General features: G+C 36.8%; 2 protein-coding genes and 1 long non-coding RNA gene across 5 annotated transcripts in view; 1 reads left to right on the top strand and 2 right to left on the bottom strand.

Annotated features, from left to right (window-relative positions):
- LOC136845670 (tigger transposable element-derived protein 1-like) overlaps positions 1–1,320 on the bottom strand; it is a 1,504-nt gene extending 184 nt beyond the window's left edge. Inside the window, exons 1-2 of the mRNA XM_067115819.1 lie at positions 1,224–1,320; positions 13–639 (exon numbers count right to left, since the gene is read on the bottom strand). Of these exons, the coding sequence (XP_066971920.1) occupies positions 13–639; positions 1,224–1,320 (724 nt within the window). The remainder of the gene's footprint in view (positions 1–12; positions 640–1,223) is intronic.
- The window catches only part of LOC136845693 (uncharacterized), a 145,795-nt gene that overhangs the window by 64,688 nt on the left and 53,607 nt on the right, over positions 1–27,500 (top strand). For 2 of the 3 annotated variants that reach the window (XM_067115846.1, XM_067115844.1), the window contains exon 1: positions 20,033–20,147. The exons of the other annotated variant lie outside the window; for it this stretch is intronic. The gene's annotated coding sequence lies outside the window, so the exon portion shown is untranslated. Of the gene's footprint in view, positions 1–20,032; positions 20,148–27,500 lie in introns of those variants that run through there. 3 annotated transcript variants of the gene reach the window in all.
- On the bottom strand, positions 20,655–22,521 carry LOC136845694 (uncharacterized). Its single transcript, XR_010855216.1, has 9 exons — positions 22,426–22,521; positions 22,221–22,286; positions 22,032–22,097; positions 21,817–21,907; positions 21,619–21,701; positions 21,458–21,524; positions 21,259–21,334; positions 21,033–21,100; positions 20,655–20,822 (listed from the first exon to the last, which is right to left on the bottom strand). It is a non-coding gene; the product is annotated as an uncharacterized lncRNA (long non-coding RNA).

The raw sequence follows: 27,500 nt of genomic DNA, 5'->3' as shown, positions 1-27,500 counted from the left end.
AGAAATCCTTACCTAGACTAGGAGTGGCAGGTGGTGCTGAAGACTTCTTCACGAAGAAAGAGTCTAGCCTAGACTGCACTTTCTTCTTCAGCTGCTTCTCCTTCAGCGCCTCCCTGTAGCACGTAGTAAGATCCAGCATTCCTCTGCGAATCCTCTCAAACCTGGCAATGTTAGGGTCCTCACCCTCAAATGCTGCCAAACATTTCTCCAGGTGAGCAAAACCCTCTGTCAAGCCCTTGATTGTTAATTCCTTGACCTTTGGTTGTGGTGCCTCTTCCTCCTCCTCGATCATCTGCTTCTCCAGCTCAATGAGGTCCTCCGATGACAATTCCTCTCCGTGGGATGCCAGCAGCTCGGTGACATCCTCAGCTTCCAAGTCCAGTTTCAGCCTCTTGCTTAGCCCAACAATTTTCCTTGTCACAGCCTCAACATCTTCTGCCTGCTCAAACCCCTTAAAACTATTCACAAACTGCGGACACAGTTTCTTCCACGCACCATTCAGAGTCGACACCTTTACTTCGTCCCAAGCACGTGCGATGTTCGTCACAGCATCTGCAATGTTGTAGCCCTTCCAAAAATCTTTCAGAGTCAACTCCTTGTTACCTTCAACGGCCCGTAAAGCAGCAGCGTATTGTCCTCCTCAGGTAGTATGCCTTGAAGTTAGCAATGACTCCCTGGTCCATCGGCTGTATGAGGATGTAGTATTTGGTGGTAGATACACCACCTTCACATTAGGTTCATATTACTAAGATTAGCCGGGTGACCAGGGGCATTGTCTAAGACAAGCAGGACCTTAAAAGGCAGACCCTTCGAGGCACAATACCTTTCCACTGCGGGCACAAAGTGGTCATTGAACCAGTCCTCGAAGACCATCAAGGTAACCTAAGCTTTCTTGTTGGACTTCCAAATGACGGGGAGTTGACTCTTGAAAATGCCCTTAAAAGCCCTGGGATTTTCTGCCAAGTACACTAACAAGGGCTTAAGCTTCAAATCGCCACTAGCATTTCCCAAAGAGTAAAGTCAGCCTCTCCTTACCAGCTTTATGGCCTGGTGCTGACCTCTCCTCCTTGGAAATGTATGTACGATTTGGCATTCTTTCCAAAATAACCCTGTCTCATCTACATTAAATACCTGGTCAGCAGTGTAACCACCTTCCCTAATTATCTCAGCCAAACCACTAGGGAAACTTTCTGCTGCTACGTCATCAGCGCTAGCAGCTTCACCTTGCAACTTCACATTGTGCAAATTTGCACGAGCCTTGAAGCAGTTAAACCAACCCCTACTGGCGGAAAATTCTTCACTAGCACTGCCTTCCCCCATTTTTCTTCACCACTGCCGCATGCAGCTCCCTAGCCTTCTCTTGAATCACACTCAGGCTCACTGGAACACGCCGTTGGTTCTGGTCTTCCAGCCAGATCAACAATAACTTCTCCATCTCCACTACGTTCTGGCTCGTTGCTTCACGTTAATCACCGTTGCCTTCATTGGTGCAGCGTCTTGCACATGTTTCAGAATACGCTGCTTGTCCTTCACTATGGTAACAACCGTCGTTCTGCTAAGGCCCAAGGCACGGCCTATCTCGGTGTTACTTTCACCCTTCTCCGAACGCTTTAATTACGTCGCACTTTGACTTCCATGGTGATGCTCTTCCTCGGCTTCTTGGATGCACTAGCATCAGATGATAAATTCTGCCGTTTTGGAGCCATAGTGAAGGCACAATTCACGAAAAACTGCAGCTAAAGAAAAGCAACAATGAGGCAATGTACCTAACTCTGCGGAGGCAAACACGTGAGTGAGGAAAGGGTTGTTTGGTATTGTTACGCGCGCCTGCGTGATCGACCCAGGAAGGTCGTTGTCCGGTCAACTACTGTACAGTACCAATGCAGTTACATACAGAGCGCAGCTACGCTCACGAAACTAGTTCCGCTTACAAAGCGGCGTAAAAAGCGCCGAAAAAAAGTCATAACCTTGCAATGTATTTTAATAATTGTAACCAGAAACTGATTTTTGATGATTACTGTTAAACCAGAAACGGATTTTTTTATAAATATACGTAATTGAAAAGCGTCGTAAACAGGCTGCGTCGCAAACGGGCTGCGTCGTAAACTCAAACAAACGTCGTAAGCCGGCCTGGATTTTTAATGAATATATCTGAAAACCACCAGAACTCGAACGTCAGAAGTCGGAACCTGTATATATATATATAATATATATATATATATATATATATATATATATATATATATATATATATATATATATATATATATATATATATATATATATATATATATATATATATAGTCTCGTAATTGGGCGACTACTTGGAAATCTTAGCTTGATGATGAATAATATTGCCGAGACCAGGAAGAGCATTCTTTATTATACGAGCTTTCGAGGTATAAAACGTCACCATCAGGCTGAAAAACCGACAGGGATGAGAATCAATGAAATTACAATAAAATGAATTGTTATAATAAATCTTCAGCAAAAATACTAACCAAATATATAAAACGAACAGTAATTACAAACTAAAAGGGCGAGACGCAAAAACGAAAAATTTAAAACGAACACAAACATAAAAATATAAAAATAAGGTGAAATGTAAACAAACTAACAATCACAAAGTAAAATATTTAACGGCCCAATTGTGTACCTATTATGAAATTACACGATAGCTAGTTGAATACCAGACGAGTTGTTGTTCAATTCTGGTTTCATCTTTTTTAATAAACAGCGACTCTGAAATCAAAAGGTCCAGTAGTCTGTTTGAAGAAAAAGACAGTACCTGAAAAATCCAGGTCAGTGATGGGATGGTCCTGTGCTAAACTGTGTTCCCTAATGGCAGAAAAGGGTGGTTTGGAAAGAGGAAACCTTGTTCTAATAGAAAGACCTCTGTGTTCCAAAATTCTGTGTGTGAGCAAGACGGGAACTGGATCCCACACATCGCAGACCACACTGCGAACAAGTGAACAAGTAGACGACACAGGAATTAAATAAGTAAGGTCCATAGGCAGAGTAGGCTTCTCCCTCAAAAGTGATCTAATAGTAAAAGGATTACAGAAAACAAACCGGAAACTAATTTGAGGGAAGCAATGCTTAAGTATTTCTTGTAACTTTTCGGACCATATAGGTACTATGACCAAGGTAAGGCAATTTAATGTGCTTTACATCCTTACTAGCATTACTGTACACCGGTCTGGGACAAAGCTTCTCATTTAAAAAAATTTTTTCAGAACTTTGTAAAATACAAAAATTGGATACGAGTTTTCAGAAAAATAATATATATATATATATATATATATGTTGTCGGACCCTGTTTCTTTCCTTCAAAGGGCCCAACACTAAGGTAAGCGCGTCCGGCGTAGGGCGTGTGGTAATTATTGTAAGTAGGAACAAGTGGCTCTTTAAAACAGTTATTAAATTGTAAATTACCGAGGTTAAAGGGAAAATGATTAATTGTTCCCGTTTCTTCTTTATTTGTGATTTTTGTCTTACAGTTCCACCTATAGTTCTTAACTGTTTCTTAATGGTTCGAGACTTTAAGATAATGGTTTCGAGACTTTGAAATAATGGTTTCAAGAGACTTAACGAATTAGATTACGGGGACTATTGTTTGAGAGAGTCCTTCTTCACTAAAACACTTCTTCTCTTTCTGTTTTTTCTGCTTCCCACACTTCGGAATAGTTCTCTCTCTCTATCTTCCCACTCTGCGGCTTTTCTCTCTGTCTCTCTCTTTTCTCTCCGCGACTTTTCCTCTCTTTTCTCTCCCACCTTTTTTCTGTCCTTTCCTGTATGCCTGTCCTTATATCTCCCATTTTCCCTTGTGTCAACCATGACGTCATATTCTGGGCAGGTACTGCTTTTCTGAGGCACCTCCTCCACTTGCTTCATTCCAACTTTTGGAGGTGTGTTTTAAGGAATTCCTGTTGATTATTGGGTATTTGCTCCTTGTTGGATGTGCCTAGGTCTCTGGCACTGATGGCATTTGATTGGCCAAAACATCTAGGCTTGACCTGTGGGCGTGGCTTATTTCCTTGGGCTATCCTCGAAGTCAAGGGGGGTTGAGGTTTTTCCCACACTCTTACTAACCATAAGGTTCCTTCGCAGGACCCTCGTGGATTTCGAAGGCACGGCCAGATGCAATTTCTCTTAGCGCCTCGTTAGTGCTGGTGTGTTCTTGAAGATATGGTTGGAGACTTGTTTTGACAGACTGGGGATTTATTGCGTTACGGTCCTCCGTACTGACCCAAAAATACATTTTTCTCTATTCACTCGATACAGTCTCGGCCATGCTACCTAACTGGCTCCTGACAGTTTTCTAAATAAACAAAACAGTATGGACTATGAGGGCTCCTAACAATATGCACGTTTTGTATGACAAATTCCTTCTATGTATCTGGCTTTAAGTATTAAAACAATCTTAAATGATATAAAAGAGCAAAGAAACATTAGCAATTAACTATCCAAGTTACATTTGGATTTACTCAGCCCTCATACCTAGCTGCCTAACAGGTGGATTTTAAATTCTTAAAAGTAATCAATCTGTACAATCATAAGGCGGCAATCTTCATTTCTTGGCCGTTCTTCATGGATTTCTTGTTGGGCTCGCTGCTACAAATGAATGATAATGTCCTTACTTGTATCTTGGGTGTATTCAAACATTGTGTAACTAACATGTGTAACTTACTTGTGTACTTGTTGCTTGACTTTATCAATGCAAGTATAGACTTCTCTTTGCATAGGAAACTTCTACATTTTAATGACTAACTCAAAAGTATGACTGGCAGCTTGGGTCGGAAAAACAAAGTAGTACTTATGAATATTTTGTGACTGGCAAAACAAATCTGTAAGCTTTCGCTATTAAAGTATCTCTAAGAAACGAAGATCGTAAACGTGTTAGTTCTACGGGAAAATAAGTAATTACTATTTCTACTTCTAGTGTTAGTATAATTCATGCACTCCTTTCAATGTTGACATGTTATGGGTTATGCCAAGACTTCTCCTGGGTGAGGTACCCTTGAAGTACTCACAAATCTTACAAACTGTATTTCTCCTTTCTTTACCTTTTACTTCTATAATTAGTACACTGACACAAATATTCGTGATTTGAAAACAAGATTCTCGTTGAAATCATTTAAAACCTGTCTTAAACTTCTACCTCATTCTTCTATTAGTGATAGTGGGTTGCAAATCCCTAAAGATGACTGTTAACCCTTCTGACTTTAATACGTTACATTTCAGAAATTTTACTTTACTTTCTTGCTTCCTAAGTAATTCCCCTCAGTTAAAGAAAAGTAAATTCGAAGTTACGGCGCCTTAACCCCAAATTCTTTTGTTACAAGACCGACTAATTAAAGTAAGCATTGCAACAATATAAAAAAAAAAATAGTTTCATTACTAAGTCAACCAATAAAGGCAAACTCAGCAACAAAGAAATCAAATACCGGGAATAATAGGATGAATTGACGGGTTTGTTCTTATCATTATTACTGAAATGTGACTCTTCTATTTCTTAGGTTATATCTAGTTGTTTCTTCTGAAGTAGCTTCTTCTAATTCTTCAGTCAGTTCTGCCTCTTTAACTTCTTTTGTTCTCTTGACTTTATCTTTATTTATCCAAAATCCTTCTTCTTCTAATGATTCAGCATATGTGGAAGGTATTACTTCATTCACCTTTTTCACTTTCACCTTAGTCTCTTGCACATCTATGACCTTGTATGGCCCTGTGAATTTAGTGGCTAACTTGTAATTAATTCCACTTCTTACTTCCTTCTTGAGGTAAACTTCATCGCCTATCTTGTAATCTACTGGCCTTAATCCTTCTTGATACCTGTCTATCATATTCTTCTGAGCTTCCTCTAAATTCTTGTGTAATTGCTTATGAATTACCTTGAAATTCCCAATTCTTATTTTCATAATGTCTTCAGAGTAATTAGGCTGTAGTGGCTGATTTAGCCACGCATATGGTAATCTTGGTTCATATCCCATTAAAGCTTTTATGGGTGTTGCTTGAGTACTTGTATGATACTTAGCGTTTAGTGATAATTGGACTAAAGGTAAATTGACGTCCCAATCAGGATCCTGTCCTACTGTATGCCTTAATGCATCTAGAACCTTTCTGTTATTTCTTTCTGCTAAGCCATTACTAGCTGGATGATACGGTTGTATCGTTACCTTTTCTACCTTGAATGCATCACAAATTTCTTGAACTAATGAGTTATTGAACTCGGTGCCATTATCAGATATAATGAGCTGTGGGGCAGAATACCTACAAAATATCTTATCGAAAAGAGCGATTGCACACTCTTTAGCTCCTTTACTAGTTAATGGTATTAACTCTGTATATCTAGTGAGTGCGTCAATACACACTAATATATTTCTATTCCCCTTACTCGTGGTGTGAAGATTAGTGATTAGATCTATGGCTACTCTTTCAAATGGAGTCTGCGGAATGGGATATTTCCCTAGAGGTACTTCCTTATCTGTTCTTCCCTTGTAACTGTTGCAAGTATTGCAGCTCTTCACGTAATTACTAACATCCTTGTAAATTCCCTTCCAATGAAGAGATCTTTTAACTAGTCTAACTGTCTCATCCCTTCCTGGGTGAGCTCTCATGTCATCGTCATGCATTAACTCAATGACTTTATTTCTTAGGCTCCTTGGTACTATTCTTTTATATAGTACTCCTAGTAATTGATCAAACGGGTCACACTCGTGACACATCCAAACTAGTACGTCGTCTATGACGTTTACCGCGTCTATGGGGCATCCAATTCTGTTACTTAGTTCTGCTCGTTCCTTTTGACTAAATTCTCTTTTATTTTCTACAAAATCGAAGATCTCCTTTAAATCTTCATCACTTTTTTGTTCACTTATGAAATTTTGTCTGGAAAGTTCTTCTGTGTAATGCATGGTAAATACATTGCTTATGAATTCGGCCTGTTCTGCTTCGTGACCTATCAAGTTCATACTACCACTTTGGGTACTATGCCTTGATAAGGCGTCTGCCACTTTATTGGCCTTCCCTGGAACATATTTCAACTCTATGTCATAGTCTTGGGCTGTCATAAACCAACGAGCTCTACGTCCGGAAAAATTCAGATTCTTAAGCATTTCTACTGCGGCGGAATGATCAGTGAATACGGTTATCTTGTACCCGAATATGATATACCTGAAGTGTTTTAAAGCATCTATTATGGCTAAAGACTCTAGGTCTGTTACTGAGTAGTTTACTTCTGTGGGCTTTAGCTTTCTACTGTAATATGCTATAGCATTATATTTGCTATCATGTCTTTGCATTAAGCATGCTCCTATACCAGTGCGACATGCATCTGTAGCTAAAAAGAATTCTTTACTGAAATCTGGGAAACTAAGTATGGGAGAATGAGTTAACCTTTCCTTTAGTTCATCAAATGCTTCTTGTTGCCTTGTTTTCCATACGAATGACACGTGTTCCTTTAATAACTCCGTCAGCGGAGCGGATATCGTTGCAAAATTCTTTATGTACTTGCGGTAAAAACCTGCTAATCCCAAAAATGACTTCACGTCCTTCTTACATTGAGGTGTAGGATACTCCTTGATTGACTTAATCTTTAAGTCGTTTACTTCCACACCCTTTTCACTTAGTGTGTGTCCCAAGTAGTCTATTTTCCTTCTGAGGAAATTGCACTTCTTTAACTTCAATTTAAGATTCGCCTTCCTCAGTCTCTTTAGTACTTCTCTTACCAGTTTTATGTGTTCTTCAATTGTATCTGTTGCTATTATCAAATCGTCTATATAGCAATGTACATCCTTGCCTAATAAATCACCTAAAATCTTATCCATTAATCTCACAAAGGTTACTGGGCTTGACTTCAGACCAAAAGGCATTCTCACATATTGATATCTACCGTTGCTTGTACTAAAGGCAGTTAATGGTTTACTTTCCTCGTCCAAAGGAATTTGTAAAAATCCTTGCAACAAATCTATTGTGGTAAAGTATTTCTTGGATCCGATCGTTGTGATAAGATCTCTCATAGACGGCATTGGATAAGGATCATTTTCGGTTATCTTGTTTAACCTTCTAAAATCTACCACTACTCTGTAGGTTTTATCCTTTTTGGAACTAGCAAAGTGGGAAAGACCATGGAGATTTTGATGGTTCTATTATTCCTTGCCTATCCATTTTTGTACTTCTCTTTCAATGATCTCCTTCTGGGAATGGGCTACTCTATAGGCTGGTATGTAGATTGGCTTTGTGGTTTTTGGAATGTCTATTCTATGCGTTATTTCACCTGTGTTACCTAGTGTATCGCCCTCCATAGCGACTATGTCTTGGTATTCACTTAGCAAATCTATGAGTTTCTCTCTAGCACAAGCTTCTTTAATATCTTTCAAGTGAGACCCTACCTTAGCTCTTCTCAGTTTTATGTCCTGGGCTAAATTTTCAGTTTCTTTATTGATTGGTGCTACCGTTTCCTTCTCTACAACTTGAATGGGAATGGTGTATACCTCTGCTAAACCTAATTCTGTTCCCTGTGTTAGCCTAACCTTTCCTCCTCTGTTATTCATAACCTGCAAAGCTATTTTACCCTGCCTGACTTCATGTAGACTAGAAGAGTAATGTACCCCCTTTACTTGCGCTTCTTCAGTAAGCGTGAGAATTTCCTTCCCTTCAAAAAATTGGATTTACTGTACATTCTATCCATGCGCTCTCTCCAGGTTTAAGTCTTAACTCCTGTCTAATTTCAAGTAAGTTTCTTGGTTGGTTTCTAAGTGAGTATTTATCTGTTGAGAGCTTGTGCTGTATACTGAATATCTTCCCTCTGTCGTGTCCTTCTTTAGAATACTTCTCAATGAAGAGTGCTCTTGAGTCGGGATTCTTCCTGTTAATTTACATAGAGGTACTCTAGAAATTGTATGACCCCTTCTAATCACTAATTGCTCTCTAGGTGCATTAATGCTGATACCTTCTCTAGCCATAGTTGGATAACCAATTAGCAAATGTGCAAACCCTAACTGTATATCTCTTACTACTAGAACCTTCTCCTTTAGTGAAATTCTTCCTAGCTTAAAAGGAAAATCTATTTGTCCTACTATTCTGATATTATTACCCTGAACGTCTGTGATTCTGCAGTCTACTGCTGGGTTCAAACTTAAGTGAGAAAAATACATCTGATACACCTTTTCTGACATTATATTCTTAGGACTCCCTGTATCAAAGAATGTGGCAATAGGTTTCTCTAAACCAACATGTGCGGGAAATACTGGTCTATAATTATATTCATTCCCTATATCAACTTTGCTAACCTGTCTAGTTTGGCTTAGGTTTTGCAATCCGGTCCTTCCCTCTATTATGAAGGAAGACCCATTATACCACTGGAGTGAAAATTTACCATTGTGTCATCTGATATACTCGCAGTTTGGTTAGTATCTTGATACCTGTTTGGGTTTGAACTCCTATTCCTTCTAGCTTGTGGAGACTGACTACGGTCTCTACCTCTGCCTCTTGACTGAGATCTATATCTAGGTGTTGAAGCAGGTCTATTTCTGCAGTCTCGAGCGTTATGCCCGGCTCTCTTATGGAAAGGGCAGTAAGCTATCCCTCGACAGTCACTGGCATAATGTCCCTTCTTCTGACAGTTATAACACGTGACTGTTGAAAATCCCCCTTGAGTTGTATTACCTAACGTCCTAATTCTGGTTCTATCTGGATTCCTAGAACTATTTTGTCCTCTTTCTTCTTGTCCTATGGTGACTAAAGGTCTGTATACGGGGTTCCCTTCGTGATTTCTACCTAAGATTCTTGCTACTTCCTCTTCGATCTCAGCTATGTCATCTGAAGTCTCCCATTTTCGGGTCATCCTTCCAATAGCTTCGGCTGGCAAACTTCCAGTCATGAATGCTAACCTAATAATGGTTTTGACGTCAGCTACTGACATTTTATCTGTCTCTGCCCATTTAGTGGATGTAACTGACCCCATTCATTCATATTGTTGTATAGCTGGGAGCTCATCCCTTGGTAGCTTCTTTTATCTGCCTTATAACAGTGAGCTATCCTTGCAAGGCTGATAACAGGATCTGTTTCGCCTACTGTGGAATATACCTTCCTAAAGAACTGTTTCATTTCTTCCCAATTCTTAAGTCTCTGATATGTCTCGGAATGGACATATCGTTCTAAATCTCCCCTGCTTCCAGATCCAGATAACTCTTATATACTTCACTGAGTTTTTCGCTATCTGTGCCTATTATGTTATTAAGATGTATGCCTACCTGCTCTATCCAGTTTTCTAAGTTACAGGCACCCTGACCTTCTTTCCTTCCACAAAATTTGGCTATATGGTTAATTGCATGTCTTTTATGTGTACCTACAGCTGCAGAGACTGGGCTAGTTGAATGTGTTCCCCTATCCATAGTTAAATTATTGGTTTGACTTCTTGTGTAAACAGGAGTTCTTACACTATTAGTTTGTGCCGATCTCCTCCTGGGCATTTATTCACTAATGACCAACACTTTCTTAACCAATGAGTATAATGGCAGTAATAATAAAGCGAATAAAGTCAACCAGTTCTTAAAATCACAAAAAAAATTCACAAAAGGTGATAAACACTTCTATCTTACTTAAAGTAAAACTAATCAATCACTAAAATTTCCCCGAAATTCTAAATTACCGATTGGCGGTGTTAAACAAAGAAAAAAAAAGTCCCTTAACTTCCAATTATCCTTGACAGTGCTGGTAAAACAAATAAAGAAATTATCGCTCGCTTCAAAAAAAAAAAGAAAAAATAATCTTCGAAAAACTTATGATTCTGAACACCTTTAAGCGAACAAAAAAAACAAGTTGAGATTTCTCGATCGAAAAATATATAAATTTCAGCTAATGAATGTTACATGAGAAATTAAATGCTTAAAATAACCGTTGAATGACACAAATAAAATACAGAAATTATGGGTTAGTCATGCCAAACGTTAAATAAAGTTTAGTAATACCAAATGTTGTATAAAATTTAGTAAAAAGATCGATAGGTGCTTAGTTTAAAGAAAGAGAAAAAGAAAAAACTCTTGTTGCCAAGTCTATTTAATTTACGTATGAGTTTTGTGTTTTCAAATGAATATCAATACAAGTGTTCTTAGTCGACTTAATTTTGTGTGTTTCTAACTCAAAGAAAAAAAAAATTTTCTACGTGTGTGTGTGTGACCGTAAGGACATTCTTACTGTGAGTCGTTTTTTTTTTTCGTCTTTCTGCTCGTATTCTCTCGGCAGCTTGATTTCGTTATTCGTAGGCTTTCATCCAAGGGTTAGGTTGTTCGTTCGTCTTCTTCTTCAGCGTCCTTCCGTCACTGCGCCTTAGCTGGGGATCTTGCTCTCACTCGGTCACGGGAATCATCGGCGTCGACAGGAAAAGGGCCTCTCTCTCTCTCTCTGGGGCGTAGTCTTCTGCTTTGTCGTGGCGTTGTGTGTGTTTGCGTGGGGCGTATTTTATTTCTTCTTTGCAGAGTGGCGTATGTTATGTTTTGTCTTTGGTGTTTTCCTTGATCACTTGTTTATTCTATTTTCAATTGTTTATCTCACTTCACTGTTTCGCCAACTGTTCGTGATCACTACATGTACACCCGCGGATATCTCACTTAGCTGTTGTAATCTCACCGATCGCCATCGGCTGCAGCTTTTTTTTTTTTTATCTCACTTAGCTCTTGTTATCCCACTTAACTCTCGTTATCCCACTGCTCTCGTTATCCCACTGCTCGCTACCAGCTGTTGTCGGACCCTGTTTCTTTCCTTCAAAGGGCCCAACACTAAGGTAAGCGCGTCTGGCGTAGGGCGTGTGGTAATTATTGTAAGTAGGAACAAGTGGCTCTTTAAAACAGTTATTAAATTGTAAATTACCGAGGTTAAAGGGAAAATGATTAATTGTTCCCGTTTCTTCTTTATTTGTGATTTTTGTCTTACAGTTCCACCTATAGTTCTTAACTGTTTCTTAATGGTTCGAAACTTTAAGATAATGGTTTCGAGACTCTGAAATAATGGTTTCGAGAGACTTAACGAATTAGATTACGGGGACTATTGTTTGAGAGAGTCCTTCTTCACTAAAACACTTCTTCTCTTTCTGTTTTTTCTGCTTCCCACACTTCGGAATAGTTCTCTCTCTCTATCTTCCCACTCTGCGGCTTTTCTCTCTGTCTCTCTCTTTTCTCTCCGCGACTTTTCCTCTCTTTTCTCTCCCACCTTTTTTCTGTCCTTTCCTGTATGCCTGTCCTTATATCTCCCATTTTCCCTTGTGTCAACCATGACGTCATATTCTGGGCAGGTACTGCTTTTCTGAGGCACCTCCTCCACTTGCTTCATTCCAACTTTTGGAGGTGTGTTTTAAGGAATTCCTGTTGATTATTGGGTATTTGCTCCTTATAGGATGTGCCTAGGTCTCTGGCACTGATGGCATTTGATTGGCCAAAACATCTAGGCTTGACCTGTGGGCGTGGCTTATTTCCTTGGGCTATCCTCGAAGTCAAGGGGGGTTGAGATTTTCCCACACTCTTACTAACCATAAGGTTCCTTCGCAGGACCCTCGTGGATTTCGAAGGCACGGCCAGATGCAATTTCTCTTAGCGCCTCGTTAGTGCTGGTGTGTTCTTGAAGATATGGTTGGAGACTTGTTTTGACAGACTGGGGATTTATTGCGTTACGGTCCTCCGTACTGACCCAAATGGAAATAGGATATTTCTACTTCGAAAAAATAAATTTCTTTCACTCACTATATATATATATATATATATATATATATATATATATATATATATATATATATATATATATAAACTGAATCACGAAAATATGGAACGTGATGAATATATAAATAAAGATAAAGTCCACGATGGAAACGGAAACACTGGAGTGCTGCGAAGCCTTTCGACACTAGGTCCTTTACATTAGCAGACTAAAGAAATATAAAAGTATGTTTACAAGGAAAGCTCATATAAATGACAGATGGGGATTATAACGGAAACATATGTACCTGGAATCCAACACAATTGAAGAATTAGTAGAACTACCAAAACAGGATTAAATATTTAAGAGGTTTTTACAAAGGATTAGGATCAACCGTTTCCCGGTGAATTTCTAATTAGCAAGTTTCTAATAGTTCCTAGCGTTTTAAACTCGACATTGATAACCAGTAGTTTGACTTGTTTCGGGATGTTATTAGAACAAATATAAAAACGAAGCACTAAAACATTTTTGTTTTAGAACTTTTCAGTGTCCGTCAATCCGTAAAACGTTTTCCTAGCTTTTCAAAAGGTGTTTTCAATAAAACTGTTTATATATATATATGTGTGTGTGTGTGTGTGTGTGTGTGTGTGTAATAAAGGTTTCCCATAAGCAAACGAAAGAGGCTAGATCTTCTAGCATTATGTATCAGAAACTACTGTTTCTCTTCACAGATAGGTGATGGATTAAGAGGTATAGATAAGTGGTATTTATATAAAACTAAAAGAATGTTTGAGAAGTCGGCTGCTACCTCACTCCTGTTGAATGTGTCTTCACAATCCTTGTAACTGCTGGTTGAAGGGAGATTCCATGACTCGAATCTGAAGCACAGGCTCCTTTTGAGAGGTTCATCATATTTCTATGTCTGACCCGTGGTGATTCTACCATCTGGCATAGGAACTGACAATGGCTGCTATAAAGCATACATGACATATTCCAGTTCATTTGGTGATTCTTATAATTTATGTGCTGAAAATAATTGAGCTCTGTTGACCATATATTACTGAGCATTTTATGACATTTATCATTGTAATTTCATAAGTGCCATATGTAGACTGGCTAATACTGGACTAAATGGCTGCCCATGCTGCACCCGAATTCTTGTTTGTAGAAGGGATCACCAAAGGAAAAGACGTTGTTCGTTGCACAGTTTAACTGTTTTCATAATTTTATCCAAGGGTAGTGGGAAATGATCTTCGCAGGGAGTTCTTTTTCCATAAAAAACTGAAGGACAGCCTATGTTGGTGTCTTCACAAAAGTAAGTTTTGGATTAATTATTTAAAATTTCTCTAGTAATATAACATGATTAATTCAAAAGATAACGTAATGCTCAGAACAATGATTTCATGTGGGGGCTTTTCAGTTATAAAGTTTCCAAGTGGTTAGCAGGCCTCCTCTTCCCAGTTTTAGGCATATTTTCTCCTAGTTACACGAAGCATTCTGACTATTTCTGCCAAAAATTCACAGCCTCATATATACCCCTTCATAGAATAAAACTCATAAGCTAGGGTGTGGATTTACTATACACAAAGGTACCCATGAAACATGTCCTACAGTTTTCTTATGGAAAAATTAGCACCCCGTTCACATCATTTCCCACTAGCTCTGTATAAGTAATAGAATTAGCTGAGCTGTGTGTATCGGACAACGTCTTTTCTTTCGGGGATTCCTTCTACAAACCAAACTCTGGGTGCAGCGTGGGCAGCTTTTGAGTCAAATCTGCATATGTAGTATTTTGAAACAACAATAATGCACGTCATAAAACCCAAGGCCTGACCTGGATGATATTCTAACATTTTGAGGCCGCAGGTGGGACACTTTAGCGACTTTCTTTCAAAATTAAATATTTAGCATTACTGTCCAGTATCATCAAATTCAATAAAATTCCTCTCCTAAGTGTTTTAATGATTCCAGACACGACCAAATACAAGTTGACCGTGTGGAGAAAACCATCTTTTGCACATTTATATATTCACTTTTTTTCGTTGCCATGATATTTCCGTCAAGAGTGGCGTAGCCAGCAATCTGTTCTTACGGATTTGTTGCCTGGAATTCCTGGAAAAAGAATTTGAACTAATCCGCACGCAACTGTCCTCACTGAGGTAGCCTGGCCGTGTGACTGAGGAAGCTGTCAGTAAAGCGAGCATTACATTCTACCGACCTCCTCGAACCATGAATAACTTCTGTAGACGCCCAGTAACAAAAATCAAATTCCCACACCTGAATTTTATTGTTAAGACGTTGACACAGATGGCAGGAAATTCTAACCTTTTGGGTCTACCTACTGAAACAACCTGGCCAGATCCTTAATTAGCGTCTAACAGAAGCCAGTCCACAGGGATACACGGAACTCCTTACCTCGACCGTGAAAAAATCCTATGTCGGATGTACTGGTAAATCATTCACAAAGAGTAATAGCCTACAATACAAACGCTCAGTAAGATATGGTCAACAGAGCTCAACTATTTTCAGCACATAAATTATAAGAATCAGCAAATGGAATGTGTCTCGTATGATTTATAGCAGCCATTATCAGTTCATAAGCCAGATGGTAGAATCAGCACTGGTCAAACACAGAAGTGTGGTGATCCTCTCAAAAGGAGCCTCTCTTCCAGATTCGAGTGATAAAATCTTCCTTCAACCACCGGTTGAACGGATTATGAAGCGGGTGACTGACTAATCGAACATTCTTTTAGCTGTGTAAATACCATTCGGTATCTCTTAATCCGTTACCTATCTGTTGAGGGATACAGTGGTTTCTGATAAATAACACTAGAAAATCTAGCCTCCTTTGTGCTTTTGTGGGCAGCTTTATTAGCTGGAATTCTGGTACAACAGTAGATAATAGTAGAGATATATATATATATATATATATATATATATATATATATATATATATACATATATATATATATATATATATATGGAATATATATATATATATACAATATATATATATATATATATATATATATATATATATATATATATATATATATATATATATATATATATATATATATATATATATATATATATATATATATATATATATATATATATATATACATACATACATACATACATACATACATACATACATACATAATGTTTAATTTCTGTAGAACTCATTCTCATGTGCCCATTTCCATCATATCTCAGGGTAAGTCGAATGAAATGTAATAAATTTCTTCGCTGATGGGTCAGGAAGTTGGGTAAAATTCCCTGGTATATTAGGCGCTAGGTGCCTGCCTGGTAAAAATCTCAGGTACGGAGTGCTTAGGTTCCAACCTCTTCCATAACTTGAGTAGATGAATTGCTAACTCCTGGACTCTCACTCAAAAGACACATGCGGGCAGGCAAGATAAAGGCAATAGTTGAATATCCAGCTCCCACACATTTGAAAACATTGAGACGATTCCTAGGAATGGTAGGTTACTATAGACCTTTTATTAAGGGTTTTTGCTACGATAGCCAGACTATTAACAGAATTAACAAAGAAGGATGTCAAATATGAATGGAATAAAGAGCAAGAGACAGCCTTCCAAACATTAAAGAGTAAAATGACCATGAATCCTGTATTAGTCTACCCAGATTTCTCCAGACTTTTACTTCGCCTGTGATGCCTCAGGTCTAGGAGCCGTATTACTACAAAAGGACAAAACTAGAATGAGGGCAGTATATTATGCCAGTAGAGTCTTAAACCCAGCAGAAAGAAATTATAGTACTACTGAAAGAGAATGTTTAGCATTATAAATTTACTAGGGATTAAAGAAATTTAGACACATACTTCTAGGTCATAAAGTCAATGTACTTACTGATCACAAACCCATTCGTGATTTGTTAAAAAAGAGAACTTTTACAAAAAACATGAAGTTCAATAGGTGGTTCATTAGTGTGTTAGAATTTGCTCCAGAATTCAGATATATATATATACTATATATACTATATATATATACATACTATATATATATATATATATATATATATATATATATATATATATATATATATATATATATATATATATATATATATATATTTATATTATATATATATATATATATATATATATATATATATATATATATATATATATATATATATATATATATATATATATATATATATATATATATATATATATATATATATATATATATATATATATATATATATATATATATTGTCACGATGCGTATCAAGTACCTGGTTATTACACAACTAATCTCAAAATTCAAAAATATACCTCACTTTAGCCAGATACCTGAACTCTCATAACATTAATTATTACGACTGAGTACTCTAAAGGTAACAGTGATTCCTTAGGAAAAAACTTATTTATTACTTGAACAATCAAACTAATTCTATCAGAATATGTGTGAGGTATCAAAAATTAAACTAGAAATATTCTAGAGTAGAAGGGCATCACTCCATCAAAAAACTCTAACTGTTTCCCTGGTCTTAATTCACTTTAGCAAAACTAAAAGAACAAAACATCTTTATCACTTTGCCTTATGCACACACAATCAATCCTATTCACTGGTGATCAATAAATGAAACACTTTTTCTAAAAATGTTAAATACAAAAATTTATTTTTAAATTCAAAGTTTATAATTAGAATTCACAATCTGAAAAATTTATTATTACTTGAAAATAACACAATACTTAATTAATCCTTGAATTAAATTATGAAACAAAACTAATTCACAAAAACTTTATCAGGAATTTAGATTAATCAAGCAAAATTTAAACTATCAAAAATTACTCAAGATTTGAAAAGAAAATCTTAATGAATGAAGTATTAAATCAAGTATGTAATGTTAAATTACCAAGAAACACTTAAAATACTATGTAAATAAATGCTACATTACAAACATAAAAAATGTGAAAAAATGAAGAGATTGTAAATAGAAAAACACACAAAAATACACATAAGATTTATGTTATGAATTTGACTAACTCACAACAAGTTACACTCAATATTCTAGAGGCAAACAACATCATATAATGGATGATAAGAAAATTCACTTCAAATTCACTTAGAACTAATTTAATAATTATAAGTTCCCATATAAAATAATCACATATATAAATAAGGCTTCACTAGTGTCACAAAGAACACAATAAGAAGGTACTTACAGTTTCAATAATAACTTAAGATGTTAACACAAAGCAAGTCCAAAAGATCTCAATTTAAGGCCAGCAAGCAATATCCCAAGTAAACTTAAAAGCTAAACCTTAAGGGAGTCTAAAGAAAAATTTCAAGAAAAGAAACTAACAAAAATAATGCAATGTTCACTCAACAGATGTCGCAGAAAGCTCTGTTAGCTAAATTTGAAAGATACAGGTACATAACATTTATCAATAATGATTTCACTCGGTCAAAATTTCCTAACTTATCATATCATGGTATTGATAAGTAAAATTCACGTTACCTTACACAAACTTGTGAAAACCTCTGTAAATCACTTGCTGCAGCTGCGTTACCACAAAACACACTTTTTACCAGGCGCCATTACAAACTAAATAACTTTACTAAATTCAGATCTCAAAAGTTAATGCTAATACGTGACAACAAAACTAAGTTAAAAGTAATCTTTTTCTAATAACGAGAGAGAGAGAGAGAGAGAGAGAGAGAGAGAGAGAGAGAGAGAGAGAGGAACCAAATTAACTGGTCTCAGAAATCAGAATGAAACAAATTTTAGAATTCCAGTAACACGTGAAACAATTACATGATGTCATTAAAGCATTTTGGGTACGAGATACAAAAGGGAAGTTCTAGAAGCAGGGAGGTGACATCATTAAAGCATTTTGGGTGCGAGATACCACAGAGAAACTTCTAGAAGGAAAGTGACGTCATCCCAGCAAAACGTTTTGAAAAGTGGCGCACGTGACTTGAACAATTCATGTAACAACATGAAATCACTCGTCTTGAATCCGTATGGGACGAATTGGCATTTGTTATCCAAACCTGTCATCACGTTAACCAAACAAAGCGTTCTCTCTTATCTCAACTGATGACAATTGAAATGAAACAAGTCTTTGCTGGACACACACGTGTTCATATACTACGCTTTTTCAATATCAAGAAAGATATTCTAAACTACGTAACCATTAACATTTTATTATCAATTCTAAATTATGCTATCAAGTTATTTAATCATTAGTTCTTTTGAGATCTGATGCCAAACTAAATATGACACTTCAACAACCATTATCATTACACATAACACATGAAAAAAAGTAAATATGTCAAAATTATAGGAGGATATACGTATTACAAGGCAACACCATGAATATATATATATATATATATATATATATATATATATATATATATATATATATATATATATATATATATATATATATATATATATATATATATATATATATATATATATATATATATATATATATATATATATATATATATATATATATATATATATATATATATATATATATATATATATATATATATATATATATATATATATATATATATATATATATATATATATATATATATATATATATATAAATTTCTGACTCACATCAGGATCGAACCCAGGTCTTTCAACTGAAAGGCAAGGGCGCTGCCCACTAGGCCATACAAGTCTAAAAGAAGTTGGAGCCTGAGAGCAACTGCACCCAAGGAATTACCTGGGCAAGCTAACTGCTTGCATACCAGCGAGTTTTGCCCCAACTTCCCGACTCAGCAATGACCCAATTACTGAGTCTGCTGTACTGTTTTTTTCCCGTCGTTAGCGGGGAAATTGTACTTAGCCTCGGCAATGACCCACCTCCGCCATGATAGTTCGTTGGTACAGCAGACTCGGTAATGACTGATACCTCTCTTGATGGCGCAGTGGTAACGTCAACTGGAGTCGCTGAATAGGTCTTTGTCGAGGGTTCGTGTCCCGGCGGTACCAATCCATTTATCACTTATATAAATTCCCCTTCGGTGATAATTCTCCATCGGAGATATTCCTGAGTTAGCATGAATTTGATATTAAGCGACATTTTTAGTTTCATGATTATATATAAATCACGGTGTGATAAAAAAATTTCATATATATATATATATATATATATATATATATATATATATATATATATATATATATATATATATATATATATATATATAGTCACTGCCAGTGACTCCCAGTATTAAATGCAGCCCATCCCCTTAATGTTACAAGCTCGCTTTTATTGTCAAATGGTATTACTAATAAGATGTACAGGTGTGGCTAAAGCACCTGTGAGATTCACAGTTGGAGGCAGACACCTGAACGTCCAGGCTCGGCACTTGTCAGAACTAGATTTGTCTCTGCTGAAAGACAGTTTATACAGACAAACTTAAGCAATCGCCAAAGGCAACTATAAAAACAAGGTAACTGCTAATCCTTTTCTTACCATTCACTTCCAGAATGGAAAATTCTACTATCTTGCTTTTTTTATACAGCATTTAATGTTTTGATTAAATGTTCTATAAGGTTGGAGAAACTAAAGCTTTATGCATACACATAGTAGGACAGTTGTGTTACATGGTGGCCACCTGTAGGTTAAAATATAAACTTGCAAATATATAATGCATATATATATTTGTATATATATACAGTATATATATATATATATATATATATATACATACCTGTATATAATATATGACATATATATACAATATATATACATATATATATATATATATATATATATATATATATATATATATATATATATATATATATATATATATATATATATATATATATATATATATATATATATATATATATATATATATATATATATATATATATATATATACATTTATATATATATATAGGCAGTCCCATATTATATACGGTGGTTCCGTTCTTCTTGCGCGCGTCGTAACCCGAAAATCGTCGTAAAGCGGAACGATGGCATACGACGCCAGAAAATTGTATAAAAATTTGAAACAAAAGTTATGAAAGCCTTACTTTTAATCCTTTGGGTATACTGCATGTTGTTTCTTAATGTTTTACCTACATTTTGATGTGGTGTGTATCCAAAACTGGTGGTTCTGGAATGTAAAAATTTACAATTTACTACAAAGTACAGTACTGTACAGTAAATCCTGTATGCAGTAAAGTATAGAGTACTGTACATATACTGCACAAAAGTAAAATACAACATGTTATACAGTAACACAGGTGTACAGTACACTGTACTGTACTGTAATTTATACCAAAGAGTTTATAAAAGATAAAAAAAAAAAAAGTGAATTCCTTACTTTTATTTTGGAAACCCCGTGCTTCTTAACCCTGGAAAAATGGTGTGGCCTCATGATTCAGGGGGATTCTGGAATGTAAAAATTTAGTATTAGTGTACATATAATACTGTACAGTAGTCCTGCATGCAACAAAGTACAGTACTGTACTGTATAAATACAGAACAGTCAGTATTTTACAGTAGAATAATAAATATATAAAAATTATAAAGAGTTAGGAATTCCTTACCTCATTTCAGTGATTGTCAAAGCTGTTACAACCGCAGGCTAGGTTGGGGGAGATGGAGATTGTATGCGTGGGGAGCCTGCAATGATAAGGATAAAATTGCTGCAGAGTTTGTACTGTATGTGTTACACTGTTCTGTATCAGTTCAGGTATTTCACAAACCTATGTTCAACAGTACAAAATAAAAATATGAATTCCTTACCTAATTTCAGTGATTTTTAGAAGATGGAGGCGAGGATGAGGGAGCTCTAGTAAAGGTGCTGGGCAGTCTGGAATATTAGAATGAAGACGTTACTTTATATTTATCAAATGTACTGTACATATGACCATTTATAACATTAAAAACAGTGAAGAATTCAATACCTTGAGTGATTTGAAAGATGTAGGCTACATGAGGAAGGTTTTGTACAGTTCCAGTAGAGGTCAGGTTAAAGGTGCATGTCAGTCTGGAATGATAATGTACATGATAAAGATTAGAATAAAGTACTTCTGTGGATTTCATAAACAGTACACTAATTTTATAAAATGTATAACAATTTATAAAACAGAAAGTGTTCTTACCAAATTCTAGTGGTTGGCTTGCTTACTGGGATGGGCATATGGTAGATGAGAACAGGGGGCTATGGTGTGGCATCTGCAGGTGCTTGGGAGTCTGCAATGAAAAGATAGAAATGATACTGTACACAGCAGTACTGTACTGTACTGTATAAATATAATAACACAATTTAAAACAATGTAGGCTAATAGAAATTTCTAAAAAGTGAAGAATTCTTTACCTGGTGGACATGAAATGGGTGCAGGTGCTACTGGTGCAGGTGAATTTGGAGTTGAGCAGGGGACACCTGTCATTTGTAGAATGATAAAAGATAGAAATTACCACACAGGGGTATGTATGCAATAAGCTACTGTACTGTATACAGTTTTATAAAGTGATTTGAAAGAAAAAAAAGTCATGAAATCCTTACCTGATGGGGCTGGAGAGGGGATAAGGTCAGCTGAGTTGGGCCGGGAGGAGGCTGTAACATGTGGATCTGGAATGATAATGATTATGTAAAGTTACAGCAAATACTAAAGCAATAGTGTACTGTACAGTGGGTGAAGTGCAGTACACTTTTTGTAACATTTATAAAAATTTATAAAACATTAAAAAAAACATTAAGAATTCCTTACCTGGTGAAGTTGGAGAGGAGACAGGAGGTCCTGTAACTTCAAAACCCTGGAATTCTTCAGGGGAGTCAGGACTGTCATCACTACCAAAGAGATCTGGAATGGCACATAATGAAATAAATGGGGAATCTGGATTAGGAGTCACTTCTGCAATGATACAAATGATAAAATTTATTGGGTTATGCTGTGTATCTACAGTATGTAAATATAAATTGCAGTAACATTTTTATAAATATTATTACAAGTTATAACAATTTATATTACAGCAGTTAATAAAAATAAAGTTGAGAAATCCTTACCTAGACTAGGAGTGGCAGGTGGTGCTGAAGACTTCTTCACGAAGAAAGAGTCTAGCCTAGACTGCACTTTCTTCTTCAGCTGCTTCTCCTTCAGCGCCTCCCTGTAGCACGAGTAAGATCCAGCATTCCTCTGCGAATCCTCTCAAACCTGGCAATGTTAGGGTCCTCACCCTCAAATGCTGCCAAACATTTCTCCAGGTGAGCAAAACCCTCTGTCAAGCCCTTGATTGTTAATTCCTTGACCTTTGGTTGTGGTGCCTCTTCCTCCTCCTCGATCATCTGCTTCTCCAGCTCAATGAGGTCCTCCGATGACAATTCCTCTCCGTGGGATGCCAGCAGCTCGGTGACATCCTCAGCTTCCAAGTCCAGTTTCAGCCTCTTGCTTAGCCCAACAATTTTCCTTGTCACAGCCTCAACATCTTCTGCCTGCTCAAACCCCTTAAAACTATTCACAAACTGCGGACACAGTTTCTTCCACGCACCATTCAGAGTCGACACCTTTACTTCGTCCCAAGCACGTGCGATGTTCGTCACAGCATCTGCAATGTTGTAGCCCTTCCAAAATCTTTCAGAGTCAACTCCTTGTTACCTTCAACGGCCCGTAAAGCAGCGCGTATTGTCCTCCTCAGGTAGTATGCCTTGAAGTTAGCAATGACTCCCTGGTCCATCGGCTGTATGAGGATGTAGTATTTGGTGGTAGATACACCACCTTCACATTAGGGTTCATATTACTAAGATTAGCCGGGTGACCAGGGCATTGTCTAAGACAAGCAGGACCTTAAAAGGCAGACCCTTCGAGGCACAATACCTTTCCACTGCGGGCACAAAGTGGTCATTGAACCAGTCCTCGAAGACCATCAAGGTAACCCAAGCTTTCTTGTTGGACTTCCAAATGACGGGGAGTTGACTCTTGAAAATGCCCTTAAAAGCCCTGGGATTTTCTGCCAAGTACACTAACAAGGGCTTAAGCTTCAAATCGCCACTAGCATTTCCCCCAAAGAGTAAAGTCAGCCTCTCCTTACCAGCTTTATGGCCTGGTGCTGACCTCTCCTCCTTGGAAATGTATGTACGATTTGGCATTCTTTTCCAAAATAACCCTGTCTCATCTACATTAAATACCTGGTCAGCAGTGTAACCACCTTCCCTAATTATCTCAGCCAAACCACTAGGGAAACTTTCTGCTGCTACGTCATCAGCGCTAGCAGCTTCACCTTGCAACTTCACATTGTGCAAATTTGCACGAGCCTTGAAGCGGTTAAACCAACCCCTACTGGCGGAAAATTCTTCACTAGCACTGCCTTCCCCATTTTTCTTCACCACTGCCACATGCAGCTCCCTAGCCTTCTCTTGAATCACACTCAGGCTCACTGGAACACGCCGTTGGTTCTGGTCTTCCAGCCAGATCAACAATAACTTCTCCATCTCCACTACGTTCTGGCTACGTTGCTTCACGTTAATCACCGTTGCCTTCATTGGTGCAGCGTCTTGCACATGTTTCAGAATACGCTGCTTGTCCTTCACTATGGTAACAACCGTCGTTCTGCTAAGGCCCAAGGCACGGCCTATCTCGGTGTTACTTTCACCCTTCTCCGAACGCTTAATTACGTCGTACTTGACTTCCATGGTGATGCTCTTCCTCGGCTTCTTGGATGCACTAGCATCAGATGATAAATTCTGCCGTTTTGGAGCCATAGTGAAGGCACAATTCACGAAAAAACTGCAGCTAAAGAAAAGCAACAATGAGGCAACATACCTAACTCTGCGGAGGCAAACACGTGAGTGAGGAAAGGGTTGTTTGGTATTGTTACGCGCGCCTGCGTGATCGACCCAGGAAGGTCGTTGTCCGGTCAACTACTGTACAGTACCAATGCAGTTACATACAGAGCGCAGCTACGCTCACGAAACTAGTTCCGCTTACAAAGCGGCGTAAAAGCCCCGAAAAAGTCATAACCTTGCAATGTATTTTAATAATTGTAACCAGAAACTGATTTTTGATGATTACTGTTAAACCAGAAACGGATTTTTTATAAATATACGTAATTGAAAAGCGTCGTAAACAGGCTGCGTGCAAACGGGCTGCGTCGTAAACTCGAAACAAACGTCCGTAAGCCGGCCTGGATTTTTAATGAATATATCTGAAAAACCGCCAGAAACTCGAACGTCAAATAAGTCGGAACCGTCGTAAGCCGGGGACCGCCTGTATATATATATATATATATATATATATATATATATATATATATATATATATATATATATATATATATATATATATATATATATAGTCTCGATAATTAGGCGACTACTTGGAAATCTTAGCTTGATGATGAATAATATTGCCGAGACCAGGAAGAGCATTCTTTATTATACGAGCTTTCGAGGTATAAAACGTCACCATCAGGCTGAAAAACCGACAGGGATGAGAATCAATGAAATTACAATAAAATGAATTGTTATAATAAATCTTCAGCAAAAATACTAACCAAATATATAAAACGAACAGTAATTACAAACTAAAAGGGCGAGACGCAAAAAAAACGAAAAATTTAAAACGAACACAAACATAAAAATATAAAAATAAGGTGAAATGTAAACAAACTAACAATCACAAAGTAAAATATTTAACAGCCCAATTGTGTACCTATTATGAAATTACACGATAGCTAGTTGAATACCAGACGAGTTGTTGTTCAATTCCGGTTTCATCTTTTTAATAAACAGCGACTCTGAAATCAAAAGGTCCAGTAGTCTGTTTGAAGAAAAAGACAGTACCTGAAAATCCAGGTCAGTGATGGGATGGTCCTGTGCTAAACTGTGTTCCCTAATGGCAGAAAAGGGTGGTTTGGAAAGAGGAAACCTTGTTCTAATAGAAAGACCTCTGTGTTCCAAAATTCTGTGTGTGAGCAAGACGGGAACTGGATCCCACACATCGCAGACCACACTGCGAACAAGTGAACAAGTAGACGACACAGGAATTAAATAAGTAAGGTCCATAGGCAGAGTAGGCTTCTCCCTCAAAAGTGATCTAATAGTAAAAGGATTACAGAAAACAAACCGGAAACTAATTTGAGGGAAGCAATGCTTAAGTATTTCTTGTAACTTTTTTCGGACCATATAGGTACTATGACCAAGGTAAGGCAATTTAATGTGCTTTACATCCTTACTAGCATTACTGTACACCGGTCTGGGACAAAGCTTCTCATTTAAAAAAATTTTTTCAGAACTTTGTAAAATACAAAAATTGGATACGAGTTTTCAGAAAAATAATATATATATATATATATATATATATATATATATATATATATATATATATATATATATATATATATGTTGTCGGACCCTGTTTCTTTCCTTCAAAGGGCCCAACACTAAGGTAACGCGTCCTGCGTAGGGCGTGTGGTAATTATTGTAAGTAGGAACAAGTGGCTCTTTAAAACAGTTATTAAATTGTAAATTACCGAGGTTAAAGGGAAAATGATTAATTGTTCCCGTTTCTTCTTTATTTGTGATTTTTGTCTTACAGTTCCACCTATAGTTCTTAACTGTTTCTTAATGGTTCGAGACTTTAAGATAATGGTTTCGAGACTTTGAAATAATGGTTTCGAGAGACTTAACGAATTAGTTTACGGGGACTATTGTTTGAGAGAGTCCTTCTTCACTAAAACACTTCTTCTCTTTCTGTTTTTTCTGCTTCCCACACTTCGGAATAGTTCTCTCTCTCTATCTTCCCACTATGCGGCTTTTCTCTCTGTCTCTCTCTTTTCTCTCCGCGACTTTTCCTCTCTTTTCTCTCCCACCTTTTTTCTGTCCTTTCCTGTATGCCTGTCCTTATATCTCCCATTTTCCCTTGTGTCAACCATGACGTCATATTCTGGGCAGGTACTGCTTTTCTGAGGCACCTCCTCCACTTGCTTCATTCCAACTTTTGGAGGTGTGTTTTAAGGAATTCCTGTTGATTATTGGGTATTTGCTCCTTATAGGATGTGCCTAGGTCTCTGGCACTGATGGCATTTGATTGGCCAAAACATCTAGGCTTGACCTGTGGGCGTGGCTTATTTCCTTGGGCTATCCTCGAAGTCAAGGGGGGTTGAGGTTTTTCCCACACTCTTACTAACCATAAGGTTCCTTCAAGAGGGACCCTCGTGGATTTCGAAGGCACGGCCAGATGCAATTTCTCTTAGCGCCTCGTTAGTGCTGGTGTGTTCTTGAAGATATGGTTGGAGACTTGTTTTGACAGACTGGGGATTTATTGCGTTACGGTCCTCCGTACTGACCCAAATGGAAATAGGATATTTCTACTTCGAAAAATACATTTTTCTCTATTCACTCGATATATATATATATATATATATATATATATATATATATATATATATATATATATATATATATATATATATATATATATATATATATATATATATATATATATATATATATATATATATGTATATATATATATATATATATATATATATATATATATATATATATATATATATATATATATATATATATATATGTGTGTATAACTGAATCACGAAAATATGGAACATGATGAATATATAAATAAAGATAAAGTCCACGATGGAAACGGAAACAATGGAGTGCTGCGAAGCCTTTCGACACTAGGTCCTTTACTTAGCAGACTAAAGAAATATAAAAGTATGTTTACAAGGAAAGCTCATATAAATGACAGATGGGGATTATAACAGAAACATATGTACCTGGAATCCAACACAATTGAAGAATTAGTAGAACTACCAAAACAGGATT

This window comes from Macrobrachium rosenbergii, chromosome 14 (assembly GCF_040412425.1).
Source record: "Macrobrachium rosenbergii isolate ZJJX-2024 chromosome 14, ASM4041242v1, whole genome shotgun sequence".
NCBI lineage: Eukaryota > Metazoa > Arthropoda > Malacostraca > Decapoda > Palaemonidae > Macrobrachium > Macrobrachium rosenbergii.
Note: the sequence above shows the minus strand (reverse complement) of the source record. Positions and strands in the feature narration are given on the sequence as shown.